We start from the raw sequence: 22321 nt of genomic DNA, 5'->3' as shown, positions 1-22321 counted from the left end.
CAAGGCCACCAGACATTCCAGGGACCTGCAGGAAAAGGCTGAAGGATTTTCCCACCCCAGAAAGGACTTGGGGACAATCCCGGGGCCTCTTGGAGCTGCCCAAAATATCCGTGGAGGGGCTCTTCCCACTGAGGGATGGAGGGAGAACTGTGATTATCGGGAACAGCATTCCCAGAAGGAATACTGTGAGCGAGCCCAGCTCCTTCCAGAGCCCCGTCCCAGCTCTGCGAGGAAATGCACCAGAACAGCTTTGGTTTGTTTTGATCGTTTTGTTTGTTTTATTTTGGTGTTTTTTGTTTGTTTTGTTTGTTTTGATCGTTTTGTTTGTTTTATTTTGGTTTTTTTGTTTGTTTGTTTTGTTTGTTTTGATAGTTTTGTTTGTTTTGTTTTGTGGGGGTTTTTTGTTTGTTTTGTTGTTGTTTTCTTTCCAGGAGTTTAATCCCGAGGGTGATTTTTTCCAGGCTGTCTCACCCCCTCCGCATTTCCCAGTCCCTAGGAAATACCTGGACTGGGAATTCCTCGGGAGCCTCATGTCCCACCTCGGCGACATCCAAAAAATTACAGCATGGAGCGAAGTAATTGAAGGATTGGAGCCGAGCAGGTCTGGATTATTAAATATTTGATTCCCATACCCCTGAGGTGTCTCACTTCCGGAGCCACGGACACCCAAATCCTATAAAAGGATTTCTATTTTCCTGCTCCTCAAGCCAGTTTTGGTTTCATTTGGCGCTCGCCGGTGGAGAATCGGGTGAGTCCGGCCCGGTGTCACCTCCTGGCCGGGGTTGGGTTTCTTGGTTTGGTTTTTTTTTCATTTTGGAGCAGAGCAGAAGGAAATTAAAAAGCTTTTAAAGCGTTTCTGCTCAGGGACGCCGGGGTTGGGATTCCCGAGGGTTTTTAATTCCGTCCTCCCCGGGGTTTGGTTTGCTTGCTGCGGGTTTTGCTCCTTCTCCATCCAGGAGGACAGAATTCCCTCTCCTCCTCTCTCCTGGTTTCACCCGGGGAATTGTGGCGCTGGGAGAGATCAAAAGGCCGAGCTGGGACTTCAAAGGGCAGCCGTGGGAGGGCCGGGAAGGAGCGGAGGCTCCGGGGGACGCCCGGCAGGAAAAACCCGGGTGGGAAGAGCCGGGCGGATCCTGCGGGGAACCCTGAGCCTCTCCTTGGGGAGCTTTTCCCGCACGGAGCCTCCGGATCAGGGATCCGAATCCTTCTGGGTGGGATTAGGGAGGGAATGGTGCAGATTCCTCCCGGAGCCAGGGGAGGTGCGGGCAGCTGGAGGCTTCAGACCTTCCAAAAACCCCGAGGAGCCCAAAGGATTTTTGCTTCCCGCCTTGAGAGGAAGTTGGCGGAAAACAGCCACAAATTTATCCGAAATGCTTCCACGCGGAGCCACTCCCTCGCCACGGCTGTTTTCCCGGTTCAGGATCCCCTGGAAAAAAAAACAAGGAAATTTAACTTAGCGTACCAAACTGCCCGGAACCTTTTCACACCTCCTAAATTTTATCCCTTTCCTGCTTCCAGCCTCCCGCCTTCCTTCCTTCCTTCCTCCCCAAAAATGCGTCGCGCCACCGGCTGCCCGCTGAGCCAGATCTGCCTCCCGCCTCCCGCCGTGCTGGTACGGAGCTTCCCGGTGGCTTCCAGCGCGGATCCCTGCGGCTTCCAGCGCTTCCCGGCCCTCGGGAGCTCCCGCTGCCGCCCCGGCACCGCCGCCTTCGTGGGCCTGGGCTCCGGCGGCGCGGGTCCCTGCGGCCTGGCGGCCACGGTGCGCGTCCCCGCGTGCTGCCAGGGCCCGGGCGGGTGCTGCGGCAGCGCCGCGCGCCGCAGGCCCTGCTGCTGCTGCTGCTGCTGCTGCGTGACCGAGAGCGGCACCGCCAGCCGGGAATACTGCCGGGAGCTGGGCCAGAGAGCCACGGCCGCCTGCCGGGAGCCGTGTCGTCAGGAGGTCACCAAATGCACAACCACGTGTCAGGATCAGTGTCGTCAGGGGGTGACCGCGTGTGGCACCGCGTGTGTGGATCCCTGCTGCCAGGAGGTCACCAAGTGCACAACCACGTGCCAGGAGCCGTGTGGTAAAGAAGTCACCAAGTGTGTCACCACGTGCCAGGATCAGTGTCGTCAGGAGGTCACCAAATGCACAACCGTGTGCCAGGATCAGTGTCGTCAGGAGGTCACCAAGTGTGTCACCACGTGTGTGGATCCGTGTTGTAAAGAGGTCACCAAGTGTGTCACCACGTGTGTGGATCCGTGTCGTCAGGAGGTCACCAAATGCACTACCACGTGTCAGGATCCGTGCTGTCAAGAGGTCACCAAGTGTGTCACCACGTGCCAGGAGCCGTGTCGTCAGGAGGTCACCAAGTGTGTCACCACGTGTGTGGATCCGTGCTGTCAGGAGGTCACCAAATGCACTACCACGTGTCAGGATCCGTGTTGTAAAGAAGTCACCAAGTGTGTCACCACGTGTGTGGATCCATGTTGTCAGGAGGTCACCAAATGCACTACCACGTGTCAGGATCCGTGCTGTCAAGAGGTCACCAAGTGTGTCACCACGTGCCAGGAGCCGTGTCGTCAGGAGGTCACCAAATGCACTACCACGTGTCAGGATCCGTGCTGTCAAGAGGTCACCAAGTGTGTCACCACGTGCCAGGAGCCGTGTCGTCAGGAGGTCACCAAGTGTGTCACCACGTGTGTGGATCCATGTTGTCAGGAGGTCACCAAATGCACTACAGTGTGTCAGGATCTGTGTTGTAAAGAGGTCACCAAGTGTGTCACCACGTGTCAGGATCCGTGCTGCAAGGAGGTCACAAAATGCACTACAACGTGTGTGGATCCGTGTTGTAAAGAGGTCACCAAGTGTGTCACCACGTGTCAGGATCCGTGTCATCAGGAAGTCACCAAGTGTGTCACCACGTGTCAGGATCCCTGCTGCCAGGAGGTCACCACATGCGTCACCACGTGCCAGGATCCGTGTTGTAAAGATGTCACCAAGTGCGTCACCACGTATCAAGATCCGTGCTGCCAGGAGGTCACCAAGTGTGTCACCACAACGTGCCAGGACCCCTGTTGCAAAGAAGTGACCAAGTGTGTCACCACGTGCCAGGATCCGTGTTGTAAGGAAGTCACCAAGTGCGTCACCACCTGCCAGGACCCCTGTTGTAAGGAGGTGACCAAGTGCACCACCACGTGCCAGGATCCGTGCTGCAAAGAAGTGACCAAGTGTGTCACCACGTGTCAGGATCTGTGTCGTCAGGATGTCACGTGCACAACCACGTGTCAAGATCCATGTTGCAAGGAAGTCACCAAGTGTGTCACCACGTGTCAGGATCCCTGCTGCCAGGAGGTCACCAAGTGTGTCACCACAACGTGCCAGGACCCCTGTTGCAAAGAAGTGACCAAGTGTGTCACCACGTGTCAGGATCCGTGCTGCCAGGAGGTCACCAAGTGTGTCACCACGTGTCAGGATCCGTGTTGTAAGGAAGTGACCGAGTGTGTCACCACGTGCCAGGACCCCTGCTGCCAGGAGGTCACCAAATGTGTCACCACGTGTGTGGATCCGTGCTGCCAGGAGGTCACCAAGGGCGTCACCACGTGTGTGGAGCCGTGCCATCAGGATGTCCCCGCGTGTGTGGAGCCGTGTGGCACGAAGGTCCCCGGGGGCCTGACGCCGTGTTACGAGCCGTGCTGCAAGAAGGTGACCAAGTGGAGCAGCCCCTGGGTGTTCCCGTGGTGCCGGAAAGCGGCCAAGGCCAGCGCCAGAGGCGCGGACCCCTGCTCCAAGAAGGGGGCCAAGTGCAGCTCCAGATGTGCGGATCCCTGTCACAGGAAGGTGCCCAAGGGCTCCAGCCCGTGCCAGGATCCGCGCTGTGTGACCGGGTGTGACCCCGCGTGTGTGGTGGATCCCTGCTGCCAGGAGGTCACCAAGTGTGTCACCACGTGTCAGGATCCCTGCTGCCAGGAGGTCACCAAGTGCGTCACCACCTGCCAGGATCCCTGCTGCCAGGAGGTCACCAAGTGTGTCACCACGTGTCAAGATCCCTGCTGCCAGGAGGTCACCAAGTGTGTCACCACCTGCCAGGATCCCTGCTGCCAGAAGGTCACCAAGTGTGTCACCACCTGCCAGGATCCCTGCTGCCAGGAGGTCACCAAGTGTGTCACCACGTGTGTGGATCCCTGCTGCCAGGAGGTCACCAAGTGTGTCACCACCTGCCAGGATCCCTGCTGCCAGGAGGTCACCAAGTGTGTCACCACGTGTGTGGATCCCTGCTGCCAGGAGGTCACCAAGTATGTCACCAGGTGTGTGGATCCGTGTTTCAAGGAGGTCACCAAGTGCAGAACCAGATGTGTGGATCCGTGCTGCCAGGAAGTCACCAAATGTGTCACCAGGCGCCAGGATCCCTGCTGCCAGGAGGTCACCAAGTACAAAACCAGGTGTGTGGATCCCTGCTGCCAGGAGGTCACCAAATGTGTCACCAGGCGCCAGGATCCGTGTTGCAAGGAGGTCACCAAGTGCAGAACCAGGCGTGTGGATCCGTGTTGCAAGGAGGTCACCAAATATGTCACCAGGTGCCAGGATCCGTGTTGCAAGGAGGTCACCAAGTACAAAACCAGATGTGTGGATCCACGCTGCAAGGAGGTCACCAAGTGCAGAACCAGATGTGTGGATCCGTGCTGTCAGGAGGTCACCAAATGTGTCACCAGGTGCCGGGATCCGTGTTGCAAGGAGGTCACCAAGTGCAGAACCAGGTGCCGGGATCCCTGCTGCCAGGAGGTCACCAAATATGTCACCAGGTGCCGGGACCCCTGTTGTGTCACCAGCTGTGTGGACCCGTGCTGCGGCAGAGTCACCCAGTGTGTCACCACCAGGTGTGTGGACCCCTGCTGCCAGGGGGTGACCACGTGCCCGGGAGTGACCACCTGCCAGGGAGTGACCACCTGCCAGGGAGTGACCGCGTGCCAGGGAGTGACCACATGCCAGGACCCCTGCTGCCAGGACGTCACCCAGTGTGTCACCACGTGCCAGGACCGCTGCTGCCAAGGAGTGACCACGTGCCAGGGAGTGACCACGTGCCAGGGAGTGACCCCGTGCCCGGGAGTGACCCCGTGCCCGGCGCCCTGCCGTGTCCCCAGCTGTGCCACCCCTCAGGGCGCCCAGGTTGTCACCAGGTGCGCCGACTCCTGTCCCACCACCTGCGTCACGCAGACGTGCCCGCTGTGCGGCCAGCTCCGCTCCGTCTCCTGCTGCCCCAAATCCGGGGCTCCCTGAGGGGGGCTCCGGGCTGGGATCCCAAGGAGACCCCGCTGCCCGTGGGGGGATTCCCGGTGGGATCTCCCAAGGAAGAGGAAGTCCTCGTTTTCCCGGCGTTCTGCCCCGTTCCTGCCGTTTTTAACCCCAAGAGAAGCGCCTTTCCTCGCGGGATGTAACCGAGCGATTTTTGTGCCCCCGGGGTTTTTCCCCCCCGCCCCGGGAGAGAGAAATCCGCAGCTCCCCCTCGCACCGAGTGCGGCTGCAGGGATTTCCCTTTTCCAGGAATTCCCCTCTTCCAGGGAGGATTTGGAGTCCCTCCTCATTCTTCCTTATAAACCTCTTCCTTTCCGTGTCTGAAACAATAAAAGAAACGATCTCGGCATCAGCCTCGCCCTTTATCCTTTCAACTCCTTTCCTAAAATCCCCATTTTTATTAAAAGAAAAAAAAAAAAAGTGCTTGGGAAAATCTCACTGGGATCGTGGAAAGCCCTGGGATGGAAGGAGCACGCTGGGATAATCGAACCCAGCTCCCGGCCCTGCCCAGGACACCCCAAAATCCCTGGGAGCGTTGTCCCGGAGCTCTGGTGGGTTTGGGATCGTGACCTTTCCCCGGGGTCGGCGCTCTCGAGTTCCGATGGGATGAAACTTTTCCCGAAATCCGCCCCAATTCCCACCCCCGGCACAGCTCTGGCCCTTCCCTCAATCCTGACACCGGCCTGACATCCCAGATCAGTGTCCGATATTCCAGATACACCAATGTCCAATATCCCACATCAATGTCTGATATCCCAGATCAATGTCCGATATCCCACATAAATGTCCGATATCCCAGATCAGTGCCTGACATCCCAGATCAGTGTCTTATATTCCAGATAAATCAATGTCTGATACCCTGGATCAGTGTCTGATATCCCACATAAATGTCTGATATTCCAGATAAACCAATGTCCAATATCCCACATAAATGTCCGATATCCCAGATCAGTGCCTGACATCCCAGATCAGTGTCCAATATTCCAGATACACCAATGTCCAATATCCCAGATCAATGTCTGATATCCCAGATCAATGCCCGATATCCCACATAAATGTCCGATATCCCAGATCAATGTCCGATATCCCAGACCAATGTCGGATATCCCAGATCAATGTCGGATATCCCAGATCAATGTCCGATATCCCAGATAAATGTCTGATATCCCGGCTCAATGTCTGATATCCCAGATCAATGTCCGATATCCCAGATCAATGTCTGATATCCCAGATAAATGTCCGATATCCCAGATCAGTGTCCAATTTCCCACATAAATGCCCGATATCCCACATAAATGCCTGAAATCCCAGCTCATTCCCAGGGGCTGGACAAACCCCTGGAAACCCCAAGCCCGAGAATTTTCCAAGCTCTCCTCCGTCCCCCCCCGGCTCCCTCCCGATCCCAGATCCCCGGGCTGAGCCCGGGCCCATCCCGGGAGATTCCCGAGGCTGAGCTCGGCCTGTTCCCGGCCCGGGGAGGGTTCGGGGAGCAAATCCCGCCTGGAATGCGGGCGGGGGCGGCGGCAGACGGGGCGGGAGCGTCTGGGAGCAGCCGCCGGCTCCTCCAAGGATTCCCCAAGGCTCGGGAACAACCCGCGAGCTCCTCCGCTCCCCCAAAACTCCTCTAAAATTCCTTGAAATTCCTGCTCTCCTTCTCCCGAACCTGGGAGGTAAAATGTAGGTGGGAACAACAAAAAAAAAGAAATAATGGGTTTTGTGTTTGTTTTTCCCTTCTGGCGGGGTGTTTAATCCTTCACGCGTCCCTAAAATCAGGATATAAATCATCTCGGAAGCAGCAGAGAGCAGGAAAATAATTTCCAGGGGAAAAAAATCCAAACCAGGTGGGAATTCTTCCTGCGCGAGCACCTGGATGTTAAAGCAGGCAGGAAATCGCTGCTCCTTGCAGGAAAATGTCGCGGAATCCTCCAGCTTCCTCCGTCAGGTGGAGTGCTCCGAGCCCTAAAGTTTCTAAAAATAATTTTATCCAATAAAATAAAATAAAATAAAATAAAATAAAATAAAATAAAATAAAATAAAACAAAACCACCAAAAAAACCCAGAAAAACAAAAACACACCCCCCCCCCCCCAAAATACCCCGAACAAACAAACAAACAAAACCACCAAAAAACAAAAACCAAAAAACCACCTGGAGGAAATCCAGAGATTTTTTTTTTCCTGGGAAAAAAAAAAAAATTTGAGGAAATCAAAGAAGACAAAGAGATAAAAGAGGTGAGGATTTTTTTTATTATTATTTTTTTTTTCCATAACCACATCCAGTTCCTCCTGCCCAGATTTAATTACTCGGGTGCTAATTGTCATTCTTCCCCGAGCACTCACCTTCCGGAGTAAACAGGAAAAGAGGCCGGAGCAGTGGGATTTGGGTTCCTCCGGGAATGGCTGGATCCAAATTGTCCCTGGGGCACCGACTCAAGTCCATGTGAGCCTCAGTGTCCTCTCCTCTCATCCTCCCGGCATCCCAAAAATTCCAGGATTCCCGGAGCCGCCTGGACACTGCCCCGGAGCCGGGTCGGATGCTCCCAACTTCCCTTGGGAATGAGGAGAGGGGAAAGTTGGATCTAATTGTGCCGGGGTGTGGAGGGTCTGGGCAGGAAAACGGGGAGAATCCCGGATTTCTGTGAGGATCGATGGAAAAGGCGGGAAAAAAAAATCTCGGGAAAATGGGAATTCTGCCCAGGGTTGGAGGGGTTGGACCTCGACCCCGTGTCCAGGTCTGGACAATCATGGAAAGAGGGAAATGGAGGAGCTGGAGAATGTCCAGAGATGGGAACGGGGCTGGAAAAGGGAATGGAGAATCCTGAGGGAGCTGGGAATGTTCATCCCAGAGAAAAGGGGGATCCAGGGGGGATCTGGGATCCTCCAGGAGGGATTTGGGATCTGATCCCAGGGAACGGGGCCAGGACAAGAGGGAACGGCCTCGAGCTGTGCCAGGGGAGGCTCAGGGTGGGAAATTTGGGGAAATTCCTCCTGGAAAAGGCGGCCAGGCCTCGGAAGGGGCTCGGGCAGGGTGGTCCGGGGAATCCCTGGAATTCTGGGCGAGCAGCTGGGGATCAGGATTCGAAGCTCTGGGAGATCTTTCCCAGCCTCCGGGATTCTGGGATCCTGGAAAACCTTTGTCCCTTCAGCTCAAGATGGGACTGGACCCTTGGAGCTGGGTGGAATTCCCTCGTGGAATTCCCTCCGGACGCGCTCCGGGAGGAGTCACCGGAGCCACCGGAGGCTGTGGGGTCCTGACTCACCCGCCCCGTGACGACTCCGGTGACTCCGGCTCCCCACAAACGCGATGGAGATTCCCAAAACAAGCGCCAATTAGGGATAACGATCCCAGCCCCGTGACGCTCCCGGGAGCGCGGATCCGCTTACGTCCCCCGAAACAATTCCGCTGGAATTTCTCGCTAATCCGAGTTAACGACAGGGCGTAAAACCACTCGGGGTGGAAAGGACCGGCCCTCGGAGATGGCTTCGAGGTGAGCCCGGAGCATGAGGGGATAATGAGGAGCTGTTCCAGCCGGGATGTGGGATATTCCTCGGGAAGGCGCCGGCTGGGAGCTGCTCCGGGGGGGAACATTTCCACACCCGGCAGCTCCAGGGGGAGAAAACGAGGAGGGATTCCGTCTGCCGAAAAAAATTCCGGCTCCCAGATCCGAGCTCTGCCGGGAGCGGTTTCTCCTCCCGAGGAGGTGTTCAAGCAATCCGCACTCCGGGAATCCCGATTTATCCCCAGGGAAGCCTCCGGGCCAGCGGAGCCTCCGGAGACGAGGGGAGCTGAGTGGGTGGAAAAGCTGAGACACCCCTGAGGTGGCAAAATCCGTGAGGATCCGTCAGCTCCGCGCGGAATTCCTGGCTCCCGGAAGGAACCGGAGCTGACGCCCGGAATTCTCCGGAATTCTCCGTGTTTTGGGCGTGAGCAGGACGTGATGCTCGTGCCGGGCTGGTTGGTTTTGGGGTGGGTTTTTTCCCCCCTTTTTGGGATTTTTGTGATGGTCACGTTCCCACCTCCGTGTTGGGAATATCTGGGAGAAAAATTTCCGTAATCAGCAAAAGTTTAATAAAAGATTGTGTCCCTAATTCCCGCCTAAACCGGAGCCTTTTGCACTTTTCTGGGAGGGAAAAAGCATCTTTACAATGCCGATAATTCCGCCTTGGACGGCTCAAAATGCTCCTCAAAGGGCCTGGAGCTGTGTCCCCGTTGGAATTCCCAAGCACGGGGGGTGTTAATCCATGGAAAGGAATGGATTGGATGGATGAAATAGTTTATTCGGCAAACCCAGTAAATGATTCCCTCAAGGTTTTGTGGGAGTGCTGGAGGACTGGTTGTGCCTTTCCGTGAGAATCGGGACGGGCAATTCCTCATAGCAAATCCAATTAATTATCCACCTTCCCTAATAACAGCCATCCCGCCTCGGAAAAACCCCAGCCATCAAAAACCCGACGTTTATGGAAATAAGGCCCTGGAAATAAGCGAATTAAATCTGAAAACCAATTAATCCAGCGCCCGCCGCTTTCTGTTGCTGTCGGTGTTGATTTTTTTCTCATGACTCCGTTGGGAATGACCGGGGTGGGAGCGGGGCTGGCTCAGCATCACCTGCTTTCCTGGAAGAGGGCTTCCACCAAAAATTAGGATGCAAACAAACATGCAAAGCACGTGGAGGTGGAGCCTGCCGGGGCGGTTTGTGGTCAGCGCTCCATCCCCCTGGGCTCCCGCGCTTCCGGAGCTGACGCCACTCCGGCCGGGATAAAAGGTTTGGATTCGGAGGCTCCCGCCAGTTCCTTTGGCTCCTCCGTCGCTCGCCAGGACCGGTGACCCGGTGAGTCCACCTCGGCTTTATCAGGGGATTTTTCTATCGGGATATCTCGTGGAACAGAGAGTTCAATCCGGGGTCGCGGGAGAGCTTCGGTCCCGCCTGGCTCTTCCGGGATTTCTCCTGGAATTGGGGATTTCATTTGGGGTTTGCTCTGCCTGGAGGAGCTGGGAGAAGTCACCTCCTCCAAAACCGTGGCTGCCTCTCCTCCTCCCTCCTGGTTAATTCGTTCCTGCCTCGTTAAGGCCGGGAGTTAAATAAATTAATGGATCTTGTGGAGCAGCTCCTGGGACTTCAAAGAGGATGGGTGGGAAGGAGGGAGCTGCAGGATTCCTGCGGGAGGAGCCGGGGACACCTCTGGGAGAAGCCAAGAGGAGGAAATGGGCTGGAAATGGGCGCTGCAGCCGCTGGGCCAACCCTTCCCTCACGGAAGGATGAGCCCCATCAATCCCCCCCCCCCAAAAATATTCCAGTGACATCCCAGGAGCTGGAGGATCATCGGGATGGGAGAGCTGGGAATGTTCAGCCTGTGGAGACCTCGGAGCCCTTCCCAGGATGTGCCGGGGCTCCAGGGAAGCTGGAGAGGGATTTCTCCTCAGGAACTGGAGAGACAGGGAACGGGGGAATGGGTTTACACCGAAATCCGGGAAATTAAGTTGGATATTGGGAAGAAACTGAGGGCGGTGAAGCCCTGGCCCAGGTTATTCCGGGGATTCCCCATCCCTGGAAGTGTCCGGGGCCAGGCTGGACAGGTCTTGCAGGAATTTGGCCTGGGCTGGAACGAGATGATCTTTGAGATCCCTCCCAGCCCAAACCATCCCGTGATTCCATGGGATAATGGCGGGATTCGTGGCCTCTGGCCTCTGTGGTTGGGAATTCCCAGCACGGGAGGATCTGATGAGGAAGAGGAAATCCCGGGAGCGTCTGCTGATGGAGCTGACTACAGAGGGAGTTGAAGTATTTTTGGGTTATGGCTTCTGCAGAGTTGGACTCTGGACAATCCCATAAAATTCAGGATTTACGGGGCGAGGCCTCCTAAAGGGAAGGGAGGAAGGGATTCCCCAGCGGCGTTAATTCCATAAATTCCTGTAGTGGCTTGAGTGTTTGTGGAAATAATATCAAAACTTTCAACGATTCAAACTAATTTCAACAACTGTTAATTCGTTTTGCTATAACCTTCCTAAAAAAATCACTTCCTTCCCAAACGACCACAATTCCATAATTCTGTGAACACCCCGGGATTAGCCCGGAGCTGACGCCGAGCTCATGGATCCGATCCCTGCCAGGGCCATTCCCTGAGGATCTGGACTTGGCGATCCTTGTGGGTCCCTCCCAACTCCAGAACCCAGGAATCCTGGGCACAGGCGGCTTTTCCTTAAATTCCTTAAATTACCTTAAATTCCTTAAACTCCTCAAATTCCCTCAAATTCCTTAAAATCCCTCAGATTCCTTAAATTCCCTCAAATTCCTTCCCTCAGCCCAACACGAGGCCTCGCACCGCGAGTCGCGCTTCGGTACTCGCAGGCCGATACCCTGATAATTTTATTTTTTTGTCTCTCTCCCAGCTTTTTTCCCAGTTTTTTCCCAGCTTTTTCCCCAGCTCTCCCCAAGGATGTCCTACTACTACGAGCAGTGCAAGCAGCCCTGCCTGCCGCCCGCCTTCCTGGCGCAGAAATGCGCCAAGTGCCCGCAGCCATGCGCCGCAAAATGCGTCGAGGTCTGCCAGGCCCCATGCGCCTCCCAATGCGTCGAGGTCTGCCAGACGCCATGCGCCTCCCAATGCGTCGAGGTCTGCCAGGCCCCGTGCGCCTCCCAATGCGTCGAGGTCTGCCAGACGCCATGCGCCACCCAATGCGCCACCAGCTGCGTCACCCAGTGCCCGGAGCCCTGCGCCACCCAATGCGCCAGCTCCTGCGCCCCGCAATGCGTCGACGTCTGTCCCGCCCAGTGCCCCGAGCCCTGCGTCACCAAATGCGTGGAGCAGTGCCAGGACCAGGTTTGCACCACCAAGTGCGTGGAGTCCTGCGAGACCGTGTGCCTGAAGCCCTGCTGATCCCAATCCCGATCCCGATCCCGATCCCGGCGCCCCGCGGCTCCGGTGACCGGCGACCCGACGAGGCTTCTCCCGCTCCGATCGTCCCGCGTTTTCTTCCTGGAAAAATGTCTCCTCTCTGAGTGCTCCCCGCGTTTCCACTCCCGCTCCTGCCCCGCCGGGGTTTTTTCCCGATGTTTTCGCGTCGAGGATCTCGGGAAGAGCTGCCGGCGGCGGGTGGCGGGAGACGCCGACGCTTTTCCCCTTCCCTTCTCCTCTTGTCTCTTCTCAGCCTCGTGAATTCCCCGTGCAGCAATAAAAAAATACGGCCGTCGATGGCACCCAGGCGTCTTTTGTCTTTCTTCTCCCCGTTTCCACCTCCCCCCTCCACAAAAAATCTCCCTCAATTTCCTCTCTCCAAAGTGGCTGGGGAGGAGTTTGTGCCTGAAGTTAAAAAAAAAAATATTAATACAGAGAAATTCCTTCTAATCCCACAAGGAAATCATCGTCTGGTCAGCTCCTGTCTGAGGGTCGCTTGAAAAAAATTATCAATTTTTAAAAATTATTAAGTTATTAAAAACCAACAGGAATTTGATTTTCAGATGGAATTCCGCTCTCCACTGCTTGGGATTTTGCGGGCAAATCCTGGGAATGGCTGGGAGGGGAATTTAAGGGGGAGAAAGCCTTAAGTTAATGAAGAGGAAACTGAACATCGGGAAGGCGCAATTTTAAATAAATATAAATGCCCCTTTATTCTGGATAAGCTTGAGGCTGTCCGGAGGGAGTTAAACCCATAAAAAACCCAAAATTCATAAGTAGGAGGGAATTAAACCCAAAAAACCCCCAAATTTCGGAGGTCAGAGGGAGTTAAACCCATGAAAAAAACCCCAAATTTGCGATGTAGCAAGGAATTAAACCCACAAAAGCCCCAAAAATTCGGAGGTAGGAAGGAGTTAAACCTATTAAAAAAAAAAAAAAAACAAAATTTCAGAGGTAGGAGGGAGTTAAACCCATAAAACCCCCCAAATTTCGGAGGTAGGAGGGAGTTAAGCCCATTAAAAAATCCAAATTTCAAAGGTAGGAAGGAGTTAAACCCATAAAAACGCCCCCAAATTTGCGATGTAGCAGGGAATTAAACCCATGAAAAAAACCCAAATTTCAGAGGTAGGAGGGAGTTAAACCCATTAAAAAACCCCAAATTTGTGATGTAGCAGGGAATTAAACCCATGAAAAAACCCCAAATTTCAGAGGTAGGAAGGAGTTAAACCCATAAAAACGCCCCCAAATTTGCGATGTAGCAGGGAATTAAACCCATAAAAAAACCCCCAAATTTCAGAGGTAGGAAGGAATTAAACCCATGAAAAAACCCCAAATTTCAGAGGTAGGAAGGAGTTAAACCCATTAAAAAAACCCCAAATTTCAGAGGTAGGAGGGAGTTAAACCCATTAAAAACCCCCAAATTTGTGATGTAGCAGGGAATTAAACCCATTAAAAAACCCCATTTCCAGGAGGTAGGAGGGAATTAAACCCATGAAAAAACCCCAAATTTCAGAGGTAAGAGGGAGTTAAACCCATGAAACCCCCCAAATTTCGAAGCTAAGAGGGAGTTAAACCCATGAAAAAACCCCGAATTTGGGAGGCGGCGCTCCCCCGTGTCCCGGCTTTGCCTTTCCCCGCCCCTGGCTCGGCGCCGGCCGCGCCATTCCCGTGTCTGGGAATGCCGAAATCCTCGGCTCCTACCCCCTCATTAGGGGAAGGGTGCGAGGAGAGATTCGCGTTCGGGGCGTGCCGGCGGCGGCGTTTCCACATCGCCTTTCCCGAGGGTGGGGAGCGCAGCGGCAGGTGACACCCACAGAGAGGTGACACCCGCAGAGAGGTGACACCCAGAGCGAGGTGACACCCAGAGGTGACGGCAAAAGGGGGCACGGAGAGGTGACACCCTCAGACCGGGATGACGGGAGGGAGGAAAAAAATCCCAAAAATGTGTCCGGGGAAGGCACCTGGGCACAGCTGGGCACACCTGAGCACACCTGAGTACACCTGAGCACACCTGAGCAAAGCAAGGAGCACACCTGAGCACAGCTGAGCACACCTGAGCAAAGCAAAGAGCACACCTGGGCAAAGCAAGGAGCACACCTGAGCACACCTGAGCACACCTGAACACATCCGAGCACAGCTGAGCAAAGCAAGGAGCACAGCTGGGCACACCTGAGCACACCTGAGCACACCTGAGCAAAGCAAAGAGCACAGCTGAGCAAAGCAAGGAGCACATCTGAGCACATCTGAACAGGCCTGAACACACCTGAGCACACCTGAGCACACCTGAGCAAAGCAAGGAGCACACCTGAGCATGTCTGAACATGCCTGAGCACATCTGAGCAAAGCAAAGAGCACACCTGAGCAGAGCTGAACACATCTGAGCACACCTGAGCACACCTGAGCAAAGCAAAGAGCACAGCTGAGCAAAGCAAGGAGCACATCTGAGCACATCTGAACAGGCCTGAACACATCTGAGCACACCTGAGCACACCTGAGCACACCTGAGCAAAGCAAGGAGCACACCTGAGCACACCTGAGCAAAGCAAAAAGCACAGCTGAGCAAAGCAAGGAGCACACCTGAGCACATCTGAGCAGGCCTGAACACACCTGAGCACACCTGAGCACACCTGAGCACACCTGAGCAAAGCAAGGAGCACACCTGAGCATGTCTGAACATGCCTGAGCACACCTGAGCAAAGCAAAGAGCACACCTGAGCAGGCCTGAACACACCTGAGCACACCTGAGCAAAGCAAAGAGCACACCTGAGCACACCTGAGCACACCTGAGCAGAGCAAGGAGCACACCTGAGCACACCTGAGTACACCTGAACACACCTGAGCACACCTGAGCACACCTGAGCACACCTGAGTACACCTGAACACACCTGAGCACACCTGAGCACACCTGAGCAGAGCAAGGAGCACACCTGAGCACAGCTGAGCACACCTGAGCACACCTGAGCAGAGCAAGGAGCACACCTGAGCACACCTGAGCACACCTGAGCACACCTGAGCAGAGCAAGGAGCACACCTGAGCACACCTGAGCACACCTGAGCAAAGCAAGGAGCAGGAATTCCCTCCCCAAAAAAGATGGATGGGGAGAGGAGGAATTCTCCGGGGCCCAGAATTCCGTGAAAACGGATGTGGGGAAATGAGGAATTTGCACCTGAAATTCCCCGCCAGGAACACCGATCTCCGAGGAGCCGAGCTCTGCCTCCGAGGCGCCGCTGCTGGGGCGGAATTTCGGGGGCACGGAAAAGGTTTTAGTGGGGAATCTGGGAAAATCCACGAGCCCTGCACTCGGACACACCCGGGCTGGGCATTCCCGGGAAAACGGACAGGGAAATGAGGAATTTGCGCCCCAAATCCCTCCGAACCTTCGGGGATCCGGGCTCTGGAATTGCCGCCTCTGTGGGGCCTGGGGAAGGTTCCGGCCGCGAATCCTGGGAAAAGCAAGGTTTAAACCGGGAATCACGTGGAGCTCCTCCGTGAGCCGCCCGGTTCCAGAGCGTCCTCATCCCGCCCGCGTCAGCCACTGGAATTTTTCCATTTTCCCTGGGAACAGGGATCACGGGAGCGCCCGGGAAATCCGGAGGCCAAGGCCTGACGCGCCGGCTGTGGTCAGCGCCGGGAATTGCTGGGATTCCCGGGATATTTGCAATAAATTGGGGATATTTCATCAGGGTGGAGGAGGAGGAGCCTGGAACATCCTCCTGATTCCTTATGGGTGGGGAGGGAAAAGCTTCATCCCTGTTTTGGGGGTGGGAAACGGCAAAATCCCGTTCCCAACCGGGATCCCAGGAGCTGGGGGAGATTCCCAATCCCACTGGGAATTCTGGAGATCGCTCCGAGCGCTCTGCAGCCAAAATTCCCCCTAAAACTCACTCCCGAGTGGATGCGAGCGATCCCAGCTCCTGGTTTTTTGTGGGATCTCTGCCCGGGATGGGGCAAAATACTAATAAATTGATAATAAATTGTTAATAAATTTTCAACAAATTATTAGTGAATTGCTAGAAAATTATTAATCAGATATATAAAAATTATTACTAATTAAATGAATAAATAATAAATTAAATAAACAATAAATTCTATTTAAAAAAGAAAATATTTCTATATTTTATTATATAATACTATAAAATACTAGACTAGACTATAATGTAATGTAATGTAATGTAATGTATTATATTATATTATATTATTTTATTTTATATCATTTTATATCATTTTATATCATTTTATATCATTTTATAATGTTATGTTTGTCATGTTATGTTATATTATATTATTAAAATATATTTATAAATTATATATGTAATTTAAATAAACAATAAAATACTAAAATGGATTCATTTATATTTATTATTAATATAAAAATAGTAAAAATTTTATATTGCTATAGGAGCACATTATCAGCAATCTATTTAAAACAAGGGATAAAATACCAGCCGGTCATTAATGAAATATTCCCGAGGGAATTATCCCGGCTGTGCCGCGCCCCGATCCCCCGGGGCCGGGACGGGATGGAAATCTCTCCCGGGTTTTGACCCGGCTCCAGGAGGTGGGAGCGGAGCCGGTTCCGGTTGTGAAAGATTCTGGTCACCGAGTTTATTCCGGAGCGGTTGGGATATAAAACGCGCTCCGCCGGGAGCTCCGCGCCCGCTCCTGAGCTCGCTCCTCCAGCAGGACGCTCCCGGTGAGTCCTCCCCTGCCCGGCCCCGGGGCTGCGCCCGGGAAACTCGGGGTTTGGCGCCCTGGCCTTTCCCAGCCCGGGGCTGCCTCCCCCAAAAATTCCGCCTGCAGCAGGTGGAAATGATGGAATTCCGGGCCAGAGGTTTGGGATTCTTCCGGTCCTAGAACGGGGATCAGGGGTAAAACCCAGCCTAGCAAAGCGAGGAAGCTGCCGGGATTAAATCCCCGAGGGTGCTGCAGCTCAGAGCGGGTTTTTGGGGAGCTCAGCTTCCCGCCCCTTGTAGGGTTTGTTTTTTTGGGATCCCAGCCCATTCCCTGTGGGATCGGGGAATAGCTGTGCCTAGAACGGGGATCAGGGGTGAAACCCAGCCTAGCAAAGCCGGGAGGGGGCTGCAGAGCCGGGGGGGAGACAAACGGCGCCGCGCGTTTTCCTTCCCTCCTTCCCTCCGCTCCTTCTCCTCCTGGGAATCGCGACTTTAAAAAGATCGGGGGGAAAAAATACGTGGGTTTGGAGGAAAGCTGAGCTCGAGGAGAAGCTCCAAGAAAAGCAGCCAAAGAGGAGAGGAAAAGCGGGAAAATCTTGGGATTGGGAGCTTTGACAGGGAAAAATCCTTTGGTAACGATCCCAGCGTTGGACACCAAGCCCAATATTTGATAATGTTCCCATATTTGATAACATTCCCAGTATTTGATAACATTCCCAATATTTGATAACATTCCCAATATTTGGTAACATTCCCAGTATCTGATAATATCTCCCAGACCGATAAGGATCCCATGGATAACCCAAGGTTGGCATCCGTGGGCAGGGGGTGGAAGATCCTGGATCCACCTGAATTCCCAGGCCCCAGGCCTGGCTCCTGCTCTGGGGGTCTCAGGGAGATGAGGAGAGACGTGGTGGCTCCAAAAATTGGTGTCAGATACAGGGAAAGTTATCAAATACTGGGAATGTTATCAAATACTGGGAATATTATCAAATATTGGGAATATTATCAAATATTGGGCTTGGTGCCCAACGCCAGGATCGTTACCAAAGGATTTTTCCCTGTCAAAGCTCCCAATCCCAAGATTTTCCCGCTTTTCCTCTCCTCTTTGGCTGCTTTTCTTGGAGCTTCTCCTCGAGCTCAGCTTTCCTCCAAACCCACGTATTTTTTCCCCCGATCTTTTTAAAGTCGCGATTCCCAGGAGGAGAAGGAGCGGAGGGAAGGAGGGAAGGAAAACGCGAGGCGCCGTTTGTCTCCCCCCCAGCTCTGCAGCCCCCTCCCGGCTTTGCTAGGCTGGGTTTCACCCCTGATCCCCGTTCTAGGCACAGCTATTCCCCGATCCCACAGGGAATGGGCTGGGATCCCAAAAAAAACAAACCCTACAAGGGGCGGGAAGCTGAGCTCCCCAAAAACCCGCTCTGAGCTGCAGCACCCTCGGGGATTTAATCCCGGCAGCTTCCTCGCTTTGGGCCCGGGATTAAATCTAAATCCGCGGTGGGGAAAACTGGGGCACGGCCGGGGGCAACCTCGACGCCCCCGAGGAGGCGAATCCCGAGTGAAAACCCCGGCGGATTGTGAATTCCAGGCGGATCCAGGATGTCCCAGCAGCAGAAGCAGCCGCAGCAGATCCCAGCGCAGTGCCTGCAGAAATGCGGAGCCGTGCCCAAGGGGGCCAAGGAAAGCCCGGCCTCCAAAGGCCAGGCCAAGGCGGGCGTGAAGAGCCCCCGCAGCAGCAGCAGCAGCAGCAGCAGCAGCAGCAGCAGCAGCAGCAGCAGCAGCAGCAGCAGCAGCAGCAGCAGCAGTGCTCCAAGTAGAAGCAGGAGCCACCCCAAATCCGCCCCCCAAAAAAATTCCCGCTTTTCCCCGGGAGCATCTCCCGACCTGCAGCCGCCTGCTTTGCCTTTGCCTGCCAGCAGAAATTACCTCGTGGAGAGACGGGTTTAATTAGGCTTTAAAAAAATTAAATAAATAAATTTATTAAATGATGAATGCATCAGCGTCGTTAAGGACGGATGGCTTGGCGGGGCCGCTCGTAATTCCGAGTTTAATTTGGGATGTGGTGCAATAAAACGATGGAATGATCACGCGGCTGCTTCCTGGTGCTTTGTTTTGTCTCTCGTCTTTCCTCCTCCTTCTCTTTTATTTCGGTCCACCCCCCAAAAAAAAATCAGCTTTAAGCACACAGAGAGCCCGGCTTTTGCAAGCTGAGCCTCCTCTCCGTCTTTTCCGGGAGAAGCCATAGTAAATCCCCGAAACTTTGAACAAAAATCCCCAAAACTTGATAAAAAAATTTCCCACTCTTTGGTATAAAAATCCCCAAAACTCAGTAGAAAACTTCCCAGAACCTGCTATAAAAATTCCCACAACTTGATTTTAAAAAAAAATCCCCAAAACTTGGTATATAACCGCCCCAAACTTGGTACAAAACCCCCCAAAATTTGGTATAAAACCCCACCAAACTTGGTAAGAGAATCCCCAAAAATTAGTATAAAACCCCCAAAATTTGGTATAACCCCACCCAAACTTGGTATAAAAGCCCCCAAAAATTGCTATAAAACCCCCAAAACTTGGCAAAAGGATCCCCAAAATTTGGTGTAGAACCCTCAAAACTTGGTATAAAATCCCCCAAAACTTGGTACAACCCCCCCCCCCCAAATTTGGCATAACCCCCCCCCCCCCAAACTTGGTATAAACCCCCCAAAATCTGGTATAACCCCCCCCCAAAACTCGGTACAAAATTTCCCAAAATCTGTCACAAAAATTCCCCAGAACCGGGAAGAAAACCTCCCCAAACTCAGTACTCAAATTCTCTTTTATTGTGGGATTTCCACAGTGAAATAAATCCTGGATCCAACAGCAGCCGAAAAGAATCCCGAGGCAAAAGTCCCAAACACCGACGGGTGGCGAAACATTCCCGGCTGGAATTGCTCCTTTATCCCGTCTGCGCCACGCCCGGAGTTAATCCCTTCCGAGACATGTCTGGAGTGGAGTTAATTATCCATCAATCCGGATAATTAGGGAATATTCTCGGCCCGAGCTGTTCTTTGACACCTCCGAGGAAATTCAAGGGGAGAGCGAGCTCGGATCTATCCTAAAAATTTTCCTTTTCCCCCCCTGGATCCCAAAGGATTCTCTTTAATTCCACCAAAATCAGGTCTATCCTAAAAATTTTCCTTTCCCCCCAGCCTCGATCCCAAAGGATTCTCTTTAATTCCACCAAAATCAGATCTATCCTAAAAATTTTCCTTTCTTCCCGCTGGATCCCAAAGGATTCTCTTTAATTCCACCAAAATCAGACCTATCCTAAAAATTTTCCTTTCCCCCCAGCCTCGATCCCAAAGGATTTCTTTTTAAACTCCACCAAATATTCAAATATTCGGGAAGTTTTGGGGGCAGATTTTTAATAATCTGATTATTTCTTGGGGGGAAAACTTCCAAAATTCCAGGTGGGAGCTGGAATCCAGGGGAGAAAGGCAGGAAAAGTGGGATGACGGTTTTTATTTTATTTTATTTTATTTTTTTTCTGTTCCTGGGCATTCCAAAACCGCGGGATTGGGGAGAAGGGCAGGAATTTTGGGAACTACAACCCTGCTGGGATTCCCGGCGGGAATTCCCCTGCTGTTAGTAAAAGGAGGACGCGTTAGGCTGGAAGGAATTCCCGACAAAAGCTCTGCAAGGGTTAAAAAAAACGGGGAGGGGAAAAAAGGTTTGGAAAAACCTCTGGATGCGGGGTGGGAATCTCCGGGATCGGGATTTTCCCTCTACTTCTGCCACGGGCCGGGCTGCTCCAGCTGCTGCTCCAGGGGAGGGAATTTCTCGGGAAGGGAGCGCTGCTCCGGGATCTCCTGGAATTCCTGCTTTTCCTGGGAGCACGGGGCGGGCACCGGGATCTCCTGGAATTCCTGCTTCTCCTGGGAAGACGGGACGGGGTCTGGGAGTGGGATGGGGACAGGGGTGTCCTGGAATTCCTGCTGTTTTTCTGGGACGGACACCGGGATTTCCTGGAATTCCTGCTTTTCCTGGGAACACTGGGCGGGTTCGGGGCACGAAACTGGGGTCGGGACTGGGGTGTCCTGGCATTCCTGCTTTTCTGGGATGGACACCGGGATTTGTTCGCATTCCTGCTTTTCTGGGATGGACACCGGGATTTCCCGGCACTGCTGCTTCTCCTGGGAACACGGGACGGGGTCAGGGAGTGGATCAGGGACGGACACCGGGATTTCTTGGCATTCCTGCTGTTTTTCTGGGATGGACACCGGGATTTCCTGGCATTCCTGCTGTTTTTCTGGGACGGACACCGGGATTTCCTGGCATTCCTGCTGTTTTTCTGGGATGGACACCGGGATTTCCTTGCATTCCTGCTGTTTTTCTGGGATGGACACCGGGATTTCCTTGCATTCCTGCTGTTTTTCTGGGATGGACACCGGGATTTCCTTGCATTCCTGCTGTTTTTCTGGGATGGACACCGGGATTTCCTTGCATTCCTGCTGTTTTCTGGGATGGACACCGGGATTTCTTTGCATTCCTGCTGTTTTTCAGGGATTTGTTTGCATTCCTGCTGTTTTTCCGGGATGGACACCGGGATCTCCTTGGACTGCTGTTTTTCTGGGACAGACACCGGGATCTCCTGGCATTCCTGCTGTTTTTCCTGGACCGGGATCTCCTTGGCCTCCCTCTCCTCCAGGATCCCTTCCCGGCCGGATTTCTCCTCCTCGGCCTGGAATGTCGGAGGGAATTGGATTTGCTGCTGCTGCTGCTGCTGCTGCTGTGCCAGCGGAGCTTCCCCTTTCCCGGTCTCTGGGATCTCTTTTCCCGGGATTTGGGGGTGCGGCGGGCACGGGCCGGGTTCAGCCAGGCCGGGTTTGGCCAGGCCCGGGGGCAGCGTCAGCTCCTGCTTGATCTGCGCCTGGTCCAGGGACATCTCTGCGGGACAGCGGGATCGCCTGGGGAATGGGGAAAACGGGAACACGGCGTTACCGGGACGGGGGGACTCAGTTATGGATTATATTGTGTTGTGTTGTGTTGTGTTGTATTGTATTGTAATATATTGTATTGTACTGTATTGTATTGTATTGTGTTGTATTGTATTGTATTGTATTGTATTGTAATATATTGTATTGTATTGTGTTGTATTGTAGTATATTGTATTGTAATATATTGTATTGTACTGTATTGTATTATATTGTGTTGTATTGTATTATATTGTATTGTACTGTATTGTATTGTATTATATTGTATTGTATTGTATTGTACCGCATTGTATTGTATTGTGTTGTGTTGTGTTGTATTGTATTGCATTGCATTATATTATATTATATTATATTATACTCTTCTATACTATACTATACTATACTATACTATACTATACTATACTATACTATACTATACTATACTATACTATACTATACTATACTATACTATACCATACTATATTATACTACATTATATTATATTTATGATATAATATATAATATATAGTACAC

At 53.1% G+C, this 22321-nt stretch overlaps 3 protein-coding genes across 3 annotated transcripts; 2 read left to right on the top strand and 1 right to left on the bottom strand.

The window, feature by feature from the left end:
- Positions 1-1552: 1552 nt before the first annotated feature.
- On the top strand, positions 1553-5257 carry LOC120764200 (zonadhesin-like). Its single transcript, XM_058423760.1, has one exon. It carries the CDS (start codon positions 1553-1555, stop codon positions 5255-5257), a length of 3705 nt encoding a protein of 1234 aa, XP_058279743.1.
- Positions 5258-11705: 6448 nt separating this feature from the next.
- LOC120764361 (proline-rich protein 9-like) lies at positions 11706-12146 on the top strand. Its single transcript, XM_040088315.1, has one exon. The coding sequence runs from the start codon at positions 11706-11708 to the stop codon at positions 12144-12146; it is 441 nt and encodes a 146-aa protein (XP_039944249.1).
- Positions 12147-20599: 8453 nt separating this feature from the next.
- On the bottom strand, positions 20600-21759 carry LOC120764199 (involucrin-like). The gene is made up of 2 exons (XM_040088003.1): positions 21398-21759; positions 20600-21332 (listed from the first exon to the last, which is right to left on the bottom strand). Exons 1-2 carry the CDS (start codon positions 21757-21759, stop codon positions 20600-20602), a joined length of 1095 nt encoding a protein of 364 aa, XP_039943937.1.
- Between the last annotated feature and the right edge of the window lie 562 nt (positions 21760-22321).

This window comes from Hirundo rustica, chromosome 29, assembly GCF_015227805.2.
Source record: "Hirundo rustica isolate bHirRus1 chromosome 29, bHirRus1.pri.v3, whole genome shotgun sequence".
Taxonomy (NCBI): Eukaryota; Metazoa; Chordata; class Aves; order Passeriformes; family Hirundinidae; genus Hirundo; species Hirundo rustica.
The sequence above is the reverse complement of the archived record's forward strand: the minus strand, read 5'-3'. Positions and strand labels throughout refer to the sequence as shown.